General features: G+C 40.7%; 4 protein-coding genes across 5 annotated transcripts in view; 2 read left to right on the forward strand and 2 right to left on the reverse strand.

The window, feature by feature from the left end:
* LOC121639802 (nuclear apoptosis-inducing factor 1-like) overlaps positions 1–8567 on the reverse strand; it is a 21933-nt gene extending 13366 nt beyond the window's left edge. The window contains exons 1-2 of the mRNA XM_041985331.1: positions 8556–8567; positions 5646–5649 (exon numbers count right to left, since the gene is read on the reverse strand). The gene's annotated coding sequence lies outside the window, so the exon portion shown is untranslated. The remainder of the gene's footprint in view (positions 1–5645; positions 5650–8555) is intronic.
* LOC121639776 overlaps positions 1–17791 on the forward strand; it is a 565698-nt gene that overhangs the window by 313678 nt on the left and 234229 nt on the right. The gene's annotated exons all lie outside the window — the stretch shown is intronic.
* LOC121639814 overlaps positions 1–17791 on the forward strand; it is an 882884-nt gene that overhangs the window by 293438 nt on the left and 571655 nt on the right. The window lies entirely within an intron of this gene.
* LOC121639746 (tripartite motif-containing protein 16-like) lies at positions 8822–11275 on the reverse strand. The gene has a single exon (XM_041985212.1). The coding sequence runs from the start codon at positions 10963–10965 to the stop codon at positions 9322–9324; it is 1644 nt and encodes a 547-aa protein (XP_041841146.1). The 5' UTR covers positions 10966–11275; the 3' UTR covers positions 8822–9321.

The raw sequence follows: 17791 nt of genomic DNA on the forward strand, positions 1-17791 counted from the left end.
ACAGTTTAGGTTTGCAAAGCTGGATTTTGTTTATTTAAAAAATTATAGTCGATCATTTGTTATCAACATTACAGACTTCAGGGTGTGGTGAATTCAGTTTATCAGATAACACAGAAATTACAAGTAATGCATTGATACCAAATATGTTATGATTGATCAGTGAGAAAAGACTAAAATATGGCATCAAAGTGGAATTGGATTTTATCTGGAGGTGGAAACAACTTGGATGAATTTCTGATAGTAATCAATCTGTGTATCCCCAAATGAATCTTAACATGTTCCCTAGAAAACTGCTGCTGATATCAGCTCAAACTCTGTTTTAATTCAGGTGCTGCTCACCTCTCGTCTCTAAGAAATTAATAAGAAGCTGCCCCTCAATTCATTTTCTTATGTTTTTGTTTTCTCTCTCCCTTTTCTGGCATCCAGACTTCACTTTCTTTGGGAAATACACGACTTTCTCCTCTGGCTGTCTGACTGCACTAAATATCAGAATTAGCCTGAATACTTTGTGTGTAACTGCATTGCTCAAAAAAGAAAATAAAATAAATAAAAATAAATAAAAGGAACACTTAAACAACACAATGTAACTCCAAGTCAATCACACTTCTGTGAAATCAAACTTTCCACGTAGGAAGCAACACTAACTGTCAATCAATTTCACATGATGTGCAAATGGAATAGACAACAGGTGGAAATTATAGGCAATTAACAAGACACCCCAATAAAGGAGTGATTCTGCAGGTGGTGACCACAGACCACTTCTCAGTTCCTGCTTTCTGGTTGATGTTTTGGTCACTTTTGAATGCTGGCGGTGCTTTCACTCTAGTGGTAGCATGAGACTACAACCCACACAAGTGGCTCAGGTAGTGCTTCCAGGATGGCACATCAATGCGAGCTGTGGCAAGAAGGTTTGCTGTGTCTGTCGGCGTCGTGTCCAGAGCATGGAGGCGCTACCAGGAGACAGGCCAGTACATCAGGAGACATGGAGGAGGCCGTAGGAGGGCAACAACCCAGCAGCAGGACCACTACCTCTGCCTTTGTGCAAGGAGGAACAGGAGGAGCACTGCCAGAGCCCTGCAACATGACCTCCAGCAGGCCACAGTTGTGGATGTGTCTGCTCAAACGGTCAGAAACAGAATCCATGAGGGTGGTATGAGGGCCCGACGTCCACAGGTGGGGGTTGTACTTACAGCCCAACACCGTGCAGGATGTTTGGCATTTACCAGATAACACCAAGATTGGCAACTTCGCCACTGCGCCCTGTGCTCTTCACACATGAAAGCTGGTTCACACTGAGCACATGTAACAAACGTGACAGAGTCTAGAGACGCCGTTGAGAACGTTCTGCTGCCTGCAACATCCTCCAGCATGACTGGTTGTACAGTGGGTCAGTAATGGTGTGGGGTGGCATTTCTTTGGGGGGCCGCACAGCCCTCCATGTGCTCGCCAGATGTAGCCTGACTGCCATTAGGTACTGAGATGAGATAATCAGACCCCTTGTGAGATCATAGGTGCAGTTGGCCCTGGGTTCCTCCTAATGCAAGACAATGCTAGACCTCATGTGGCTGGAGTGTGTCAGCAGTTCCTGCAAGATGAAGGCATTGATGCTATGGACTGACCCGCCCGTTCCCCAGACCTGAATCCAGTTGAGCACATCTGGGACATCATGTCTCGCTCCTTCCACTGACGCCACGTTGCACCACAGACTGTCCAGGAGTTGGCGGATGTTTTAGTCCAGGTCTGGGAGGAGATCCCTCAGGAGACCATCCGCCACCTCATCAGGAGCATGCCCAGGCGTTGTAGGGAGGTCATACGGGCATGTGGAGGCCACACACACTACTGAGCCTCATTTTGACTTGTTTTAAGGACATTACATGAAAGTTGGATCAGCCTGTAGTGTGATTTTCCACTTTAATTTTGAGTGTGACTCCAAATCCAGACCTCCATGGGTTAATAAATTTGATTTCCATTAATAATTTTTATGTGATTTTTGTTGTCAGCACATTCAACTATATAAAGAACAAAGTGTTTAATAAGAATATTTCATTCATTCAGATCTAGGATGTGTTACTTTAGTGTTCCCTTTATTTTCTTTTAGCAGTGCATAAAACAAAATGCATATATTTACATTTTCAGAAACATTGAGTTTAATAACTTAATGCTGAATGTGGTTTGTATTCATTTTGGGGATTTAGCATTTTTCTGTGATTTGCATGTTTTGTTGTGTTTTACTATGGAGTGCTGCAGCGGGGGTTAGAACCTGACTTCGGTAGTTTTAACTCCATCGCCTGTAGCAGCAATCCTCCTCACTAGCATGAATTTGAGTCTTTTTCATTAATTTTATTTACCGTTTATTAAAAAAACAATCTGAATAAGTTCTCTTTTTAACAAATTTGTGTTCTTGGTTCCTGGTTACTTTATTAAATTCTCTGAAATACAGTGTATTTTAAATAAATGTGTAATCCTGAGGGAACTCTGTCCCATCATTTTACCTCATGCCTTCTCCTGGAGTTTTTATTTGAAGGTATTAATATTGAACTTGACACATCCTGCTTGGATAGATATTGAACAAAAGTGAACTTGTAAATTTTTACTCCTCACACTCAGTATGCCATATGTTACACACTTATATTCAGAGCCGGTCTTGTGTCGGGCTGTGTTTCTCTGTCGATATGCTCGCCTGCAAATATTTTTACGGTGTTTTATTACAATTATAAACAAACATGTCTATTTGGTAAGTTTAGAGTTAAAGGTTAAAATAATCCACACTTTATTCCTCAACTGTCCGATCTACTAAAAGAAAGGGATCGCGACACGACAACAACCAAGGTACCAGAAACACACAAACTTAACACAAGTATCTTTTAGTGTATAAACCCACTGGTTGACTCAGTGACTGTGTCAGCATGCAGAGTCTGAGGAATGAGGATCAGAGATGAGTGTGATTGTGTAAATGTGACCACGTCTCTACAGAGACTAGAGGCAGACTAGGGCGGCCCAGAGTCCCGGGGGATAAGCAGCAATTCTGGAGCACAAACCCAAGCCATACTACCACAAAGACCACACCGGACCCACCCAGAGGTGGCAGAGGAAGGCCCCAGCCAGAGACCCCATGATTATGGGGCACAGGCCCCAGCAGGCCAAGATCAACAGCCGTCGACCCTGCCAGGCACCAACCATGCAGGGCAGACAGAGCAAAGGGACCAGGGCCCCATAAGCCCAGAAATGTCAGAGATATAAGAGATAAATCAAAGTCACATGTTATTTGTTTTCACCAGCTAGTTATTCGTTGAGAGAAGGTGGAGTTTAAACAGGTTTCTGCATCAATTAAACACATTAATGATGAACTAGAACAGAATCTGTCCAGCAGTATAAAGACGTCCTGCATGAGATTCTCTCACAGTGAGACCTGCTAATGAGAAACATGAGATTTGAGAAAATGGTTAAATCTCTTTCATTTTCTTCTTTGTGTGGATGGGTGTGAATAAAAAAATCAGATTATAGAAAATAAATCTAAAACAGAAAATAATAAATGGTCAGTAAGATTTTCTTCCTTCAACATCAAGTTTTTATCTAAATATTGTTTCTTGAGTTTTAGAGGTTACAAGTTTTGCATTTTCACCTTTACAGACACATTTTTCCTGATTGGATTTTAAGTGAAACTAGTTTTGAAACTCAATTTGAATGAACTAATTTAATGACGGAAACTCCCAGAATAACACGATGTTATTTACTGTCTGTCAGCTGTAGTACCATCAGATGAACACCAGATGGTAGCAAAATACAAAGTACTACATGACCAGGTTTCAAGACCTGCAATGTTGAGTGTGTCATCGCTCAAATCTGAGCTTTTTTTTGGAGAGACTGACAACTGCTGGCTGTTTTTTGTCTAAGTCTCATATTGTTTGAAATCAGAGAGGTAAATACACCTTTTAAAATCTTAAAGGACAATGTTGGTCACACAAAAGTAAAAGAAAATGAGACCTGAACAGAGCTGAAGAAGCCTTTATGATAGGAGATGAAACGTCTGCAAAAACCAAGAAAAATAAGTCCAATTCTCTTCACACCAGCATAAATGATATGCAACAATCAAACATCTTATTAATATAAATTAACAATATGTTTAGTTCGACAGCTCTGACAGGGTATTTCATGGTTCCTTGTCTTTCAAAGATCTGACAGTTTAGGGACTGGTCTAATCTCTGAGCTGCATCCAGACCACATCCACTCAGCCGCTCTGTGCTGGACTTGGTTTAGGACCTGAAACAACTGTTGAGTTTAGGTGTAAAGAGTAAAAACACGAGTAGAGCACAGGTTTATTTTTAGCTCTGATTCAGGACCCTGATATTTACTTCTGTAATGGTTTAAAGGAGCTTCAACATTTTCATGTAGATATTTAATTATTTATTTAGTTGCTAAACAAACTACAGGAATTGTCAGAAAACAGCTAACCAAGCTAAGTATCACTGTGTTTATAACATGATCATTAGCAATGTTTTCCATATACGCCGATTTAAGACTAAAATGTTGAAACAATAAATATCAGAAAAGAAAAGAAAACTATACGATAAATTTCAAATACACTTTTAAAACAACTTAAGTTGTTCATCACATTTATTTTAGAAAAAACATTTGAAAAACAATTTATTTTCATTTTTAAAGTTAATAAAACATCAGATAGGATTTTCTCTATTGTTAAGTATCCATCTTTATTTGTTATTGTGATGGAGAATCGTGTGATATTAATGACAGAACTGCTCATAATCAGCATGTTTGAAGTTTTTGATCATTCTGGCTAAAATAGTTTTATTTAATTCATTTCAATCTTTATTACAGACTCAGGCTCCAAGATGAAAAGATAAAACCACAGTAAAAAAAAAACTTAAAGAATATAAATCAGTCAGCAACCACAGGAAGACAAACGTACCAAAGCCTCCACAACTGAGATTGGTATTACACAGTACTAAACTGTACAATAGTTAATCCCATAATAATTTCATTCAGTAATTAGAGAAATCATTGCTTTTGAAATTCTATGTCTCATTTTTAAAGCTGGTCGTCAAGCTCAGTGTTTGGATTCATAGTCTTCATCGTCTGCTTGGTGAGGGTCAGAGTGACAGATATACAGACCCTGGACACTGATATCGATGTGTAGCTCAGGGATCAGCAAACCTGAACCTCTTGTGCCAGTGTCCTGCAGGTTTTCAATGGGTCTCTGCTCCAACACACTTGATCCAAATTAAATGGATCCAACAGCCTATGAAGTTCTGCACAATGACTCATTAATGATGAACTTATGTAAACCACCTCAGCTGAGTCCTTTCAGTATGGAGGAGCAGTGGCTCCATGCCAAGCTTCCTCCAGATGTGTGAGTTTATTAAATGTGGGAACATTCAAATGTATAAATGTACACTGTAAAATCTATAAAAACAACATGTCACTTGGAAAAAATGATCTTTAATTTCTTTGTTGTGATCATTTCTGTCTGATAGGTCATATGAGATCAAGTTTCTCATCCATATTCCTGGTTGCCAGGGTAATGATTTATCCCTGAGATTATTTTTTTACCTGGAAAAAGTGACGATACCAGTGCATTTGCATAAAGTTCAGAGATCTTCTCCTGGCAACCAGACAGAGTTCCAGACGGTTCTTTGTACAGGAGAGGTGGTGGTTCCTGCATCTCAAATCAGTGCCATCAGGGCAGCTGCAGGGTTATCAGGTGCAAACCACAATTCGTGGATGTTTCACCCCTAAAACCAGTAGCCTGCATCTCCTGGCAGGGGGACCAGTAACACACTGGAGACATCTCATGGCCACCACCTGCAGCTGCCTTCAGTGGGTAGTGCTGATATCGCCTCTCCATAGCAAGCATCAATAGCTTCCTTTCTCTGCTTCCTCTCCCAGCGCCTTTGTGGCTTTCCTCAAGCTTCAACCTGCCATGCCCACACCTTGCAGCCACTGGACCCCGGCAACTGACCTCCACAGGGTAAACCCTGGTTTTCCAGCCAGACTTTTGGCACTCCACTGCCAGCTTAGATTTCTTTAGAGGTTTTCTTTCATGAGCTGCTGCCCTACCCTCGGCCCAAGAGATGATTAGCTCTATCATAGAGCCTCTATGAGCAGCACCTTCTTCTCCACAACAGACCACATGACAATGTCTAGCCAGATAGTCGGCTAGTTGTCACTATCTCTCTTGGAAAGACCAGCATTTCCTGAGGTCTGCCACTCTTGACCATGTGACCATGCTGGACCTTTAGCTAAGAAGGTTTCCTTCCTTCCTTCCTTCCTTCCTTCCTTCCTTCCTTCCTTCCTTCCATCCGTCCATCCATTTTCTTGCCACTAACTGAGGGTTGGGTCGAGGAGACAGTTGTTTGAGCATGAAAGCCCAGATTTCCCTCTCCCCAGCCCTTTCTTTCAACACATCTGGGTGGATCCTGAGGTGCTCCCAGACCAGCCGTGAGATGTAGTCCCCCCAAATTGTCTTGGGCCTTCCCCCGGCCTTCTCCTTGTGGAACGTGTCTGGAACACCTCACCAGGCAAGTGTCAAGGAGGCATCTTAACCAGATACCTGAGCCACCTCATCTGGCTCTTCTTGAAGCAGAGGAGCAGTAACCCTACTCTGAGCCCCTCCTGGATGACCTACCGTCTCACCCTGTCTCTGGGAACCCTGCAGAGGAAACTCATTTTGCCCTCTTGTGTTCGTGATCTCCTTCTTTAGTACCCATCACAGCTTGTGACCAATGGATGAGGTTAGGAATGTAGATCTACTGGTAAAACAGACCTTTTTCTTTCATTTCATTTCCTTTTTCACCACACAGACCGATGCAGAATCCACATCACTGCAGATGCTGCTGATGGGAATGTAGCTCACCTGTGTGCACGCGGCACGCAGAGACATGACACGACATAATTACATGTTATCATGAGAATAAGTTAGAAAAGATCAGGCTGTTTAATTTTTATAATAAAAGAACAAAATATAAACCTGTTCTAGAGGAAAGGGAACCTTAGATTACTTCTGCTGTGGTCTGGTACAAAATAGATCTTAACATAAATAATAAGAAAATATTATTAAATAAAATAATTGAATTGAAAATATATTAATTGAGTAATTTTAGAAAATAAAATAAACTTGATCTTCTTGGGGTGGTGGGGGTTAATGTTGGGGGTTGGGGTGACCCCTGATGGTTGGGGAAACACTGGTTTTTATTAAATTTATGAGAGCAGGTCCCTGGTTCAGAATAAAAAGTTTATTAAAAGTGAAAAATCACAATGTAGTCAAAAAGTATTTTCTAAAATACTACTGGCTGAATTTATTATTTACAAAGTGTTTTAGAGGAGATTTATAAACATCAAGATATACATCGTGTATCAGGATGAAGCCAGTAAATATTGGTTTATCAGGTATAGACCACATCGCCCATCCCTACATCATAAATGATGTTCATGTTATTATATCCATTCATCTTCTTCTTCTCTCAACACGTTATCATTGTGTTATTTAAAATCCAGAAGAGTATCCTGATCTATGGAGATAAATATTGTGTGTAATTAAATCTAATTTGAAGAACATTATAGAAGAACAGTGAATTTTTAGTGAACTGGGTGTTTTAGTTCATCCCATTCTAGATCAGGTGAGTTGGGCTCTGCACCGACCTGTCAGGTTCAGATAAACATCTTCATGGAGCTGGATCTGAACATTAGGACATGTTGGGTTCTGCCTGTTCTGAAGCAAAACATTACCACATAACTTGGCCCCATGAAGATAAAGTCATGTAGTTATGAGTTTTTTATGCCTCCTCATCAGCTGAAGATGGACACATGAACTTCAGATGTTCTCAGTACATCAAAAGTTTTCACTGTTTTCATCTCAGTCTTTGTTGGAAACTAGTGTGTGTGATACTGCATGATTTAGTATTGATCTGATAGCCAGTAAATACAGGACCAGTATAATCGATACCAGTACTGAGACTTTTTAATAGGACAAAGAGATTAATGTGTGGAATTAATGCTTGTGTTTGTATGTTTGTTTTTTTACACATAAAAATCAGAATTGACCAGTAACTTGGTGACAGAATTTATTTTGGCCACGTAGGTGTTTTGTCACAGCAGTGAACCAAATCCACCAAAAAACACTTTATCCTGCTTATTTATAAACTTTGACTGTTTTCAAACCCTACATTTAGAGGATAAACGTCCTGAACATGAGAGGCAGTTTCTGCAGCTGTTGTGTTTTTGTGAGGGCAAAAAATATTTTAGTAGCAGATAATTAGATGTATATTAAGACACTTTCATGTTTTAATACAAAAACTGAGACTTATTTCAATCATATGTGGTGTTGGACAAACACCGGTAATCACTCTGTCTTTACCTGCAGAGGTGTGCTGAGGTCCTGGAGGAGAAGGAAGAATCCTGGAGCAGCAGCTCCGATGGATCTTTGTTTATTACAGGATTTGTTCACTATGTGCAAATAAAGTTTGTACAACCATCCACATGTGTGAATATTTGCTGCTTTATTATTCTAACAGCTTTAAGTTTGTTCCTTTTTAAAACACATTTTAATCCCAATCCAGCAGATGTGTCCTTTACAGCAGCTGCAGAAAACAAATTATTTTTTACTTATTTTTTGTATTTTCACTGGTAAAATACAGAAATTATTTACATCATGATTGCTAGAATTAAAATAATAAATTTTATTATAATATTTAACGGAAAAAGTTAGTTTCAGTTTAATGACAGAAAAAAATAAATCTTTATAGTTGAGCAGCTTTAAAAATGTCTCAAAGAACAGAAAACAGTTCAAACTGATCATTTAACAAACTCATCACTGTAGCATTTTATTTAGCCAAAAATAATCAATTAAATTCACAAAAATAAAAAACTACAACATTGATTAAATATTCATAACTGAACATGTAAAGTTCTATTAATTAAATAAACTTGATGTAATTCTTTTTCATTTTAATGAAGGAAGATGTATTTTATCTTAACATTCAGTCCACCCCAAAGTTACTGGAGCAGTGAGGCCAGTTCTTTATTTTAACTCTTTGTTTTAAACTTTTGGGTTTGACATGAAGTTCATTAGAAACACTTTTGAAAGTTAAACTAAATTCTGTTTTTGTTTCTTCACCGTTCAACTCTACACGTTTCTTGGTGTTAAAAGTTAATATGCAGATTGCTTCTGTTTGTTGAGTTTGGGTTTCAGGCATTTAATAAACTTTACAATATTTAAGATGTTACGACTCTTTGAGGAAAATTAAAGCAAACAGAAGAAAATCCATCATGTCTAAACACAACCTGCCTGAAGCTGCAGTAGTTTCTCTATTTAATGAACTCAGCAGTGGTTTGTAATCCTATCCAGAGTCCAGCATAGAGCGGCTGAGTGAATGTGGTCTGGACTCTGTGGAGGAGAGTCATGGTTTCAGAGACGCTGTAGAAAGACAGAATACCTGCTCTGTGGTCCAGATACACTCCTATTCTGGAGGAAGGAGGACCTGAGACTGGAGTTTGGACTTTGTTGTGTTGAAATGTGTAAATGTTTGTTTCACAAAGTAATGACCAAGATTTGTTGTTCCATCCAAAAGCACATTCATCTGATTTTTCTGCTCTGCTGATGTTCTTGTAGGCGACTGCTACAAAAACTACTTCTCCTCTCCACTCCACCTCCCAGTAACAACGTCCAGTCAGACTCTCTCTGCTCAGGACCTGACGCCAGTGAGTGAATCTGTCTGGATGACTAGAATAAGACTGTTGTTGATTCATTGCTGTTACTTTTCTTTTTCCCTGAGATAATGACAAGCATGGATGTGCTGTGTTTGGATCCAGTGTGATTTCTGTTGAATATTTTAGGAAGTCATCTCTGCTCTTTGGTTCTGGTTCAGGCAGTAAAACATCCACTTCAGTGACTGCCAGTGAGATGTTTGTCCATTTCTCTGTCAGGATGTCCTGTAGTTTATCTCTGGTCTCTGACACAGCTGCTGTCACATCCTCAAAGTATCTGAGAGGACGAATATTGATGCTGAATGAGTGTGTAGACTCACTGAGTGCTGACAGTGAGGGGTAGTTGTGTAGAAACTGGGTGTGATCCTCTGTGTGTGAGAGCTGCTCCAGCTCGCCGTCTTTCCTCTTCAGCTCAGTGATCTCCTGCTCCAGCTTCTCCTGAAGCTCTTTGACTCGACTCACTTCAGTTTCCTGCTGGGATCTGATCTGCTGCTTCACATCAGAGCTTCTTTTCTGGATGAGACGGATCAGCTCAGTGAAGATCTTCTCACTGTCCTCCACTGCTTTATCAGCGGAGCCATTGATGGCCTCCACCTCCTGTTGAAGCAGCTTCACATCTTTCTCTCCGTCCTGGATTCTCTGCTGGATTTGTTGTCGACTCACCTCCAGCTCCTTCTGCTTCTCAGCTCTTTCTGCTGCAGCTGGAACTGTTTCATGACCTTTATGTTCATCCATTAAGCAGAGATAACAGATACTCTGCTGATCAGTACGACAGAAAATCTTCATCACCTCATCATGACGAGAACAGATGAGCTGCTGGAGATTCTTGGAGGGCTCCACCAGCTTGTGTTTCTGTAATGGTGGAGCTTCATAATGAGGTTGGAGATGTTTCTCACAGTAAGAGGCTTGACAGACCAGACAGGACTTGACGGCTTTCAGCTTCCTCCCAGTACAGACATCACAGGCCACATCTTCAGGTCCAGCATAGCAGTGATCAGCTGGAGCAGCTTGGAGTCCAGTCTTCTTCAGCTCCTCCACTAACTCTGCTAACAGGATGTTTTTCTCCAGGACAGGCCTCGGTATGAACGTTTTCCTGCACTGAGGACAGCTGTGGATTCCCCTCTGATCCTCTTCATCCCAGTGGGTTTTAATACAGTTCATACAGTAGCTGTGTCCACAGGAAGTAGTCACCGGATCCTTCAGTAGATCCAGACAGATGGAACAAGAGAATTTTTCGGAATTCATCTTATTTCTGCGCTGCTATATTTTACAGATCGACACGAACCAGCGTTTCATCGGATTCACGTCTTCCTACAGTCACAGAAGCCGAACCCAAGTTTCTCTTCTTTCACTTTCACACACTGATCTTCAGTAGTTTGACTTGTCAGCTCTCTGTTTGCAGCACAGAGATTACACCGATCCCTAAACTGTCAGATCAGTGAAAGAGGAGGAACCAGGAAATACTCTGTCAGAGCTGAACTGTGTGCTGGAGAGAAAGGAGGAGTTTGTTTATTCCAGGAAATGAAGCAGTATGAGTCTGTATTTCAGGTTTCGTCCACCTGCTCTGGTAGCAGTTTGATCTGTAATCTACATGGAAAACAAAGCTTGTAAATATCAGGTTATTTTTGGTTATTATAAGAATTGATTGGAAGATTTTTAGGAATATGTATTTATAAATGTATGTAAATATATGTTTAGCAAGGATGTTTCAGCCTCACCAGTTTTTCTGTTTTCCTGCCCTTGAAGAGGAACAATCAAACAAAACCAGTTTTACAAAGTCATCTTAATGACATCTGATACTGGGAGTGGTTGGTTACAGTTAACCAACAACCTGTTCATACCAGCAGCTATTGATTGGGTGGAGGTGGTAGGTTGAGGTCTCAGCTGGTTGAGTTTCTGCATCATGCTGTCCTAACCAGCTGAAAACATTCAATCTTCCCATGAGTGGAGTTCCCAGTAAGTTCACCCCAAGGCCAGACCGTGCAATAATGAGAGAAACTGTAAAAAACCCAAGAACTACATCTCAGACTCTCCAGGCCTCAGTTAGCAAGTTAAATGTTAAAGTTCATGACAGTCCAATTAGAAAAAGACTGAACAAGTACGGCTTGTTTGGAAGGATTGCAGAGAAAACCTCTTAAAGAAGAACATGGCAGCACAGTTTAGGTTTGCAAAGCTGGATTTTGTTTATTTAAAAAATTATAGTCGATCATTTGTTATCAACATTACAGACTTCAGGGTGTGGTGATTTCAGTTTATCAGATAACACAGAAATTACAAGTAATGCATTGATACCAAATATGTTATGATTGATCAGTGAGAAAAGACTAAAATATGGCATCAAAGTGGAATTGGATTTTATCTGGAGGTGGAAACAACTTGGATGAATTTCTGATAGTAATCAATCTGTGTATCCCCAAATGAATCTTAACATGTTCCCTAGAAAACTGCTGCTGATATCAGCTCAAACTCTGTTTTAATTCAGGTGCTGCTCACCTCTCGTCTCTAAGAAATTAATAAGAAGCTGCCCCTCAATTCATTTTCTTATGTTTTTGTTTTCTCTCTCCCTTTTCTGGCATCCAGACTTCACTTTCTTTGGGAAATACACGACTTTCTCCTCTGGCTGTCTGACTGCACTAAATATCAGAATTAGCCTGAATACTTTGTGTGTAACTACACTGCTAAAAAAAAAAAAAAAGGAACACTTAAACAACACAATGTAACTCAAAGTCAATCACAGTTCTGTGAAATCGAACTGCCCACTTAGGAAGTAACACTGTTTGCCAATCAATTTCACATGATGTTGTGTAAATGGAATAGACAACAGGTGGAAATTATAGGCAATTAACAAGACACCCCCAATAAAGGAGTGTTTCTGCAGGTGGTGACCACAAACCACTTCTCAGTTCCTGCTTTCTGGTTGATGTTTTGGTCACTTTTGAATGCTCGTGGTGCTTTCACTCTAGTGGTAGGATGAGACGGAGTCTACAACCCACACATGTGGCTCAGGTAGTGCAGCTCATTCAGGATGGCACATCAATGCAAGCTGTGGCAAGAAGGTTTGCTGTGTCTGTCAGCGTCGTGTCCAGAGCATGGAGGCGCTACCAGGAGACAGGCCAGTACATCAGGAGACATGGAGGAGGTCCTAGGAGGGCAACAACCCAGCAGCAGGACCACTACCTCCGCCTTTGTGCAAGGAGGAACAGGAGGAGCACTGCCAGAGCCCTGCGACATGACCTCCAACAGGCCACAAATGTGCATGTGTCTGCTCAAACAGTCAGAAACAGACTCCATGAGGGTGGTATGAGGGCCCGACGTCCACACGTGGGGGATGTGCTTAGAGCCCAACACCGTGCAGGATGTTTGGCATTTACCAGATAACACCAAGATTGGCAACTTCGCCACTGGCACCCTGTGCTCTTCACAGATGGAAGCAGGTTCACACTGAGCACATGTAACAGACTTGACAGAGTCTGGAGATGCCGTGGAGAACGTTCTGCTGCCTGCAACATCCTCCAGCATGACCGGTTTGACAGTGGGTCAGTAATGGTGTGAGGTCGCATTTCTTTGGGGGGCCGCACAGCCCTCCATGTGCTCGCCAGAGGTAGCCTGACTGCCATTAGGTACTGAGATGAGATAATCAGACCCCTTGTGAGACTATATGCTGGTGCGGTTGGCTCTGGGTTCCTCCTAATGCAAGACAATGCTAGACCTCATGTGACTGGAGTGTGTCAGCAGATCCTGCAAGACGAAGACATTGATGCTATGGACTGGCCCGCCCGTTCCTCAGAACTGAATCCAAGTGAGCACATCTTTTGGGGATTTAGCATTTTTCTGTGATTTGCATGTTTTGTTGTGTTTTACTATGGAGTGCTGCAGCGGGGGTTAGAACCTGACTTCGGTAGTTTTAACTCCATCGCCTGTAGCAGCAATCCTCCTCACTAGCATGAAATTTAGTCTTTTTTATTAATTTTATTTACCGTTTTAAAAAAAAAAAAAAATCTGAATAAGTCCTCTTTTTAACAAATTTGTGTTCTTGGTTCCTGGTTACTTTATTAAATTCTCTGAAATACTGTGAATTTTAAATAAATGTGTAATCCTGAGGGAACTCTGCCCCATCATTTTACCTCAGGCCTTCTCCTGGAGTTTTTATTTGAAGGTATTAATATTGAACGTGACACATCCTGCTTGGATAGATATTGAACAAAAGTGAACTTGTAAATTTTTACTCCTCACACTCAGTATGCCATATGTTACACACTTATATTCAGAGCCGGTCTTGTGTCGGGCTGTGTTTCTCTGTCGATATGCTCGCCTGCAAATATTTTTACGGTGTTTTATTACAATTATAAACAAACATGTCTATTTGGTAAATTTAGAGTTAAAGGTTAAAATAATCCACACTTTATTCCTCAACTGTCCGATCTACTAAAAGAAAGAGATCACGACACGACAACAACCAAGGTACCAGAAACACACAAACTTAACACAAGTATCTCTTAGTGTATAAACCCACTGGTTGACTCAGTGACTGTGTCAGCATGCAGAGTCTGAGGAATGAGGATCAGAGATGAGTGTGATTGTGTAAATGTGACCACGTCTCTACAGAGACTAGAGGCAGACTAGGGCGGCCCAGAGTCCCGGGGGATAAGCAGCAATTCTGGAGCACAAACCCAAGCCATACTACCACAAAGACCACACCGGACCCACCCAGAGGGTGGCAGAGGAAGGCCCCAGCCAGAGACCCCACGGTTTTGGGGAACAGGCCCCAGCAGGCCAAGATCAACAGCTGTCAACCCTGCCAGACACCGGCCATGCAGGGCGGACAGAGCAAAGGGCCCAGGGCCCCATAAGCCCAGAAATGTCAGAGATATGAGAGATAAATCAAAGTCACATGTTATTTGTTTTCACCAGCTAGTTATTTGTTGAGAGCAGGTGGAGTTTAAACAGGTTTCTGCATCAATTAAACACATTAATGATGAACTAGAACAGAATCTGTCCAGCAGTATAAAGACGTCCTGCATGAGATTCTCTCACAGTGAGACCTGCTAATGAGAAACATGAGATCTGGAAAAATGGTTGATTTTCTTTCATTTTCTTCTTTGTGTGGATGGGGGTGGATTAAAAAAAAAATCAGATTATAGAATATAAATCTAAAACAGAAATTAATAAATGGTGAGAAAGATTTTCTTCCTTCAACATCAAGTTTTTAATCTAAATATTGTTTCTTGAGTTTTAGAGGTTACAAGTTTTGCATTTTTACCTTTACAGACACATTTTTCCTGATTAGATTTTAAGTGAAACTAGTTTTGAAACTCAATCTGAATGAACTAATTTAATGACGGAAACTCTCAGAATAACACGATGTTATTTACTGTCTTTCAGCTGTAGTACCAGCAGATGAACACCAGATGGCAGCAAAATACAAACTACTACATGACCAGGTTTCAAGACCTGCAATGTTGAGTGTGTCATCGCTCAAATCTGAGCTTTTTTTGGAGAGACTGACAAAGGCTGGCTGTTTTTTGTCTAAGTCTCATATTGTTTGAAATCAGAGAGTTAAATACACCTTTTAAAATCTTAAAGGACAATGTTGGTCACACAAAAGTAAAAGAAAATGAGACCTGAACTGAGCTGAAGAAGCCTTTATGATAGGAGATGAAACGTCTGCAAGAACCAAGAAAAATAAGTCCAATTCTCTTCACACCAGCATAAATAATATGCAACAATCAAACATCTTATTAATATAAATTAACAATATGTTTAGTTCGACAGCTCTGACAGGGTATTTCATGGTTCCTTGTCTTTCAAAGATCTGACAGTTTAGGGACTGGTCTAATCTCTGAGCTGCATCCAGACCACATCCACTCAGCCGCTCTGTGCTGGACTTGGTTTAGGACCTGAAACAACTATTGAGTTTAGGTGTAAAGAGTAAAAACACCAGTAGAGTACAGGTTTATTTTTAGTTCTGATTTAGGACCCTGATATGTACTTCTGTAATGGTTTAAAGGAGCTTCAACATTTTCATGTAGATATTTAATTATTTATTTAGTTGCTAAACAAATGAGCTACAGGAATAGTCTGAAAACAACTAACCAAGCTAAGTATCACTGCGTTTATAACATGATCATTAGCAATGTTTTCCATATATGCCGATTTAAGACTAAAATGTTGAAATAAATATCAGAAAACTATACGATAAATTTCAAATACACTTTTAAAACAACTTAAGTTGTTCATCACATTTATTTTAGAAAAAAACATTTGAAAAACAATTTATTTTCATTTTTAAAGTTAATAAAACATCAGATAGGATTTTCTCTATTGTTAAGTATCCATCTTTATTTGTTATTGTGATGGAGAATCGTATAATATTAATGACAGAACTGCTCATAATCAGCATGTTTGAAGTTTTTGATCATTCTGGCTAAAATAGTTTTATTTTATTCATTTCAGTCTTTATTACAGACTCAGGCTCCAAGATGAAAAGATAAAACCAGAGTAAAAAAAACTTAAAGAATATAAATCAGTCAGCAACCACAGGAAGACAAACAGACAAAAGCCTCCACAACTGAGATTGGTATTACACAGTACTAAACTGTACAATAGTTAATCCCATAATAATTTCATTCAGTAATTAGAGAAATCATTGCTTTTGAAATTCTATGTTTAATTTTTAAAGCTGGTTATTAAGGTCAGTGTTTAGATTCATAGTCTTCATCGTCTGCTTGGTGAGGGTCAGAGTGACAGATATACAGACCCTGGACACTGAAATCAATGTGTAGCTCAGGGATCAGCAAACCTGAACCTCTTGGCCAGTGTCCTGCAGGTTTTCAATGTGTCTCTGCTCCAACATACCTGACCCAAATTAAATGGATCCAACAGCCTATGAAGTTCTGTACAATGACTCATTAATGATGAACTTATGTAAACCACCTCAGCTGAGTCCTTTCAGTATAGAGGAGCAGTGGCTCCATGCCAAGCTCCCTCCAGATGTGTGATTTTATTAAATGTGGGACCATTTCTCTCCGAATGTATAAATGTACACACAACTATAAAAACAACATGTAACTTGGGAAAAAATTATCTTTTATTTCTTTCTTCATTTCTGTCTGATAGGTCATACGAGATCACGTTTCTCATCCATATTCCTGGTTGCCAGGGTAATGGCTTATCCCTGAGATTATTTTTTTACCTGGAAAAAGTGACGATACCAGTGCATTTGCATAAAGTTCAGAGATCTTCTCCTGGAAACCAGACGGAGTTCCAGACAGTTCTGTGAACAGTAGAGGTGGTGGTTCCTGCATCTCCATCAGTGCCATTAGCTGCAGGGTTATCAGGTGCAAACAACGATTCGTGGATGTTTCACCCCTAAAACCAGTAGCCTGCATCTCCTGGCAGGGGGACCAGTAACACACTGGAGACATCTCATGGCCACCACCTGCAGCTGCCTTCAGTGGGTAGTGCTGATATCGCCTCTCCATAGCAAGCATCAATAGCTTCCTTTCTCTGCTTCCTCTCCCAGCGCCTTTGTGGCTTTCCTCAAGCTTCAACCTGCCATGCCCACACCTTGCAGCCACTGGACCCCGGCAACTGACCTCCACAGGGTAAACCCTGGTTTTCCAGCCAGACTTTTGGCACTCCACTGCCAGCTTAGATTTCTTTAGAGGTTTTCTTTCATGAGCTGCTGCCCTACCCTCGGCCCAAGAGATGATTAGCTCTATCATAGAGCCTCTATGAGCAGCACCTTCTTCTCCACAACAGACCACATGACGATGTCTAGCCAGATAGTCGGCTAGTTGTCACTATCTCTCTTGGGAAGACCAGTATTTCCTGAGGTCTGCCACTCTTGACCATGTGACCATGCTGGACCTTTAGCTAAGAAGGTTTCCTTCCTTCCTTCCTTCCTTCCTTCCTTCCTTCCATCCGTCCATCCATTTTCTTGCCACTAACTGAGGGTTGGGTCGAGGAGACAGTTGTTTGAGCATGAAAGCCCAGATTTCCCTCTCCCCAGCCCTTTCTTTCAACACATCTGGGTGGATCCTGAGGTGCTCCCAGACCAGCCGTGAGATGT

Source organism: Melanotaenia boesemani, chromosome 5 (genome assembly GCF_017639745.1).
Source record: "Melanotaenia boesemani isolate fMelBoe1 chromosome 5, fMelBoe1.pri, whole genome shotgun sequence".
NCBI lineage: Eukaryota > Metazoa > Chordata > Actinopteri > Atheriniformes > Melanotaeniidae > Melanotaenia > Melanotaenia boesemani.

Excerpts from the sequence above, each read along its gene's own strand:
- LOC121639746 (XM_041985212.1), bottom strand. The coding sequence starts at position 10,965 with ATGAATTCCGAAAAATTCTCTTGTTCCATCTGTCTGGATCTACTGAAG.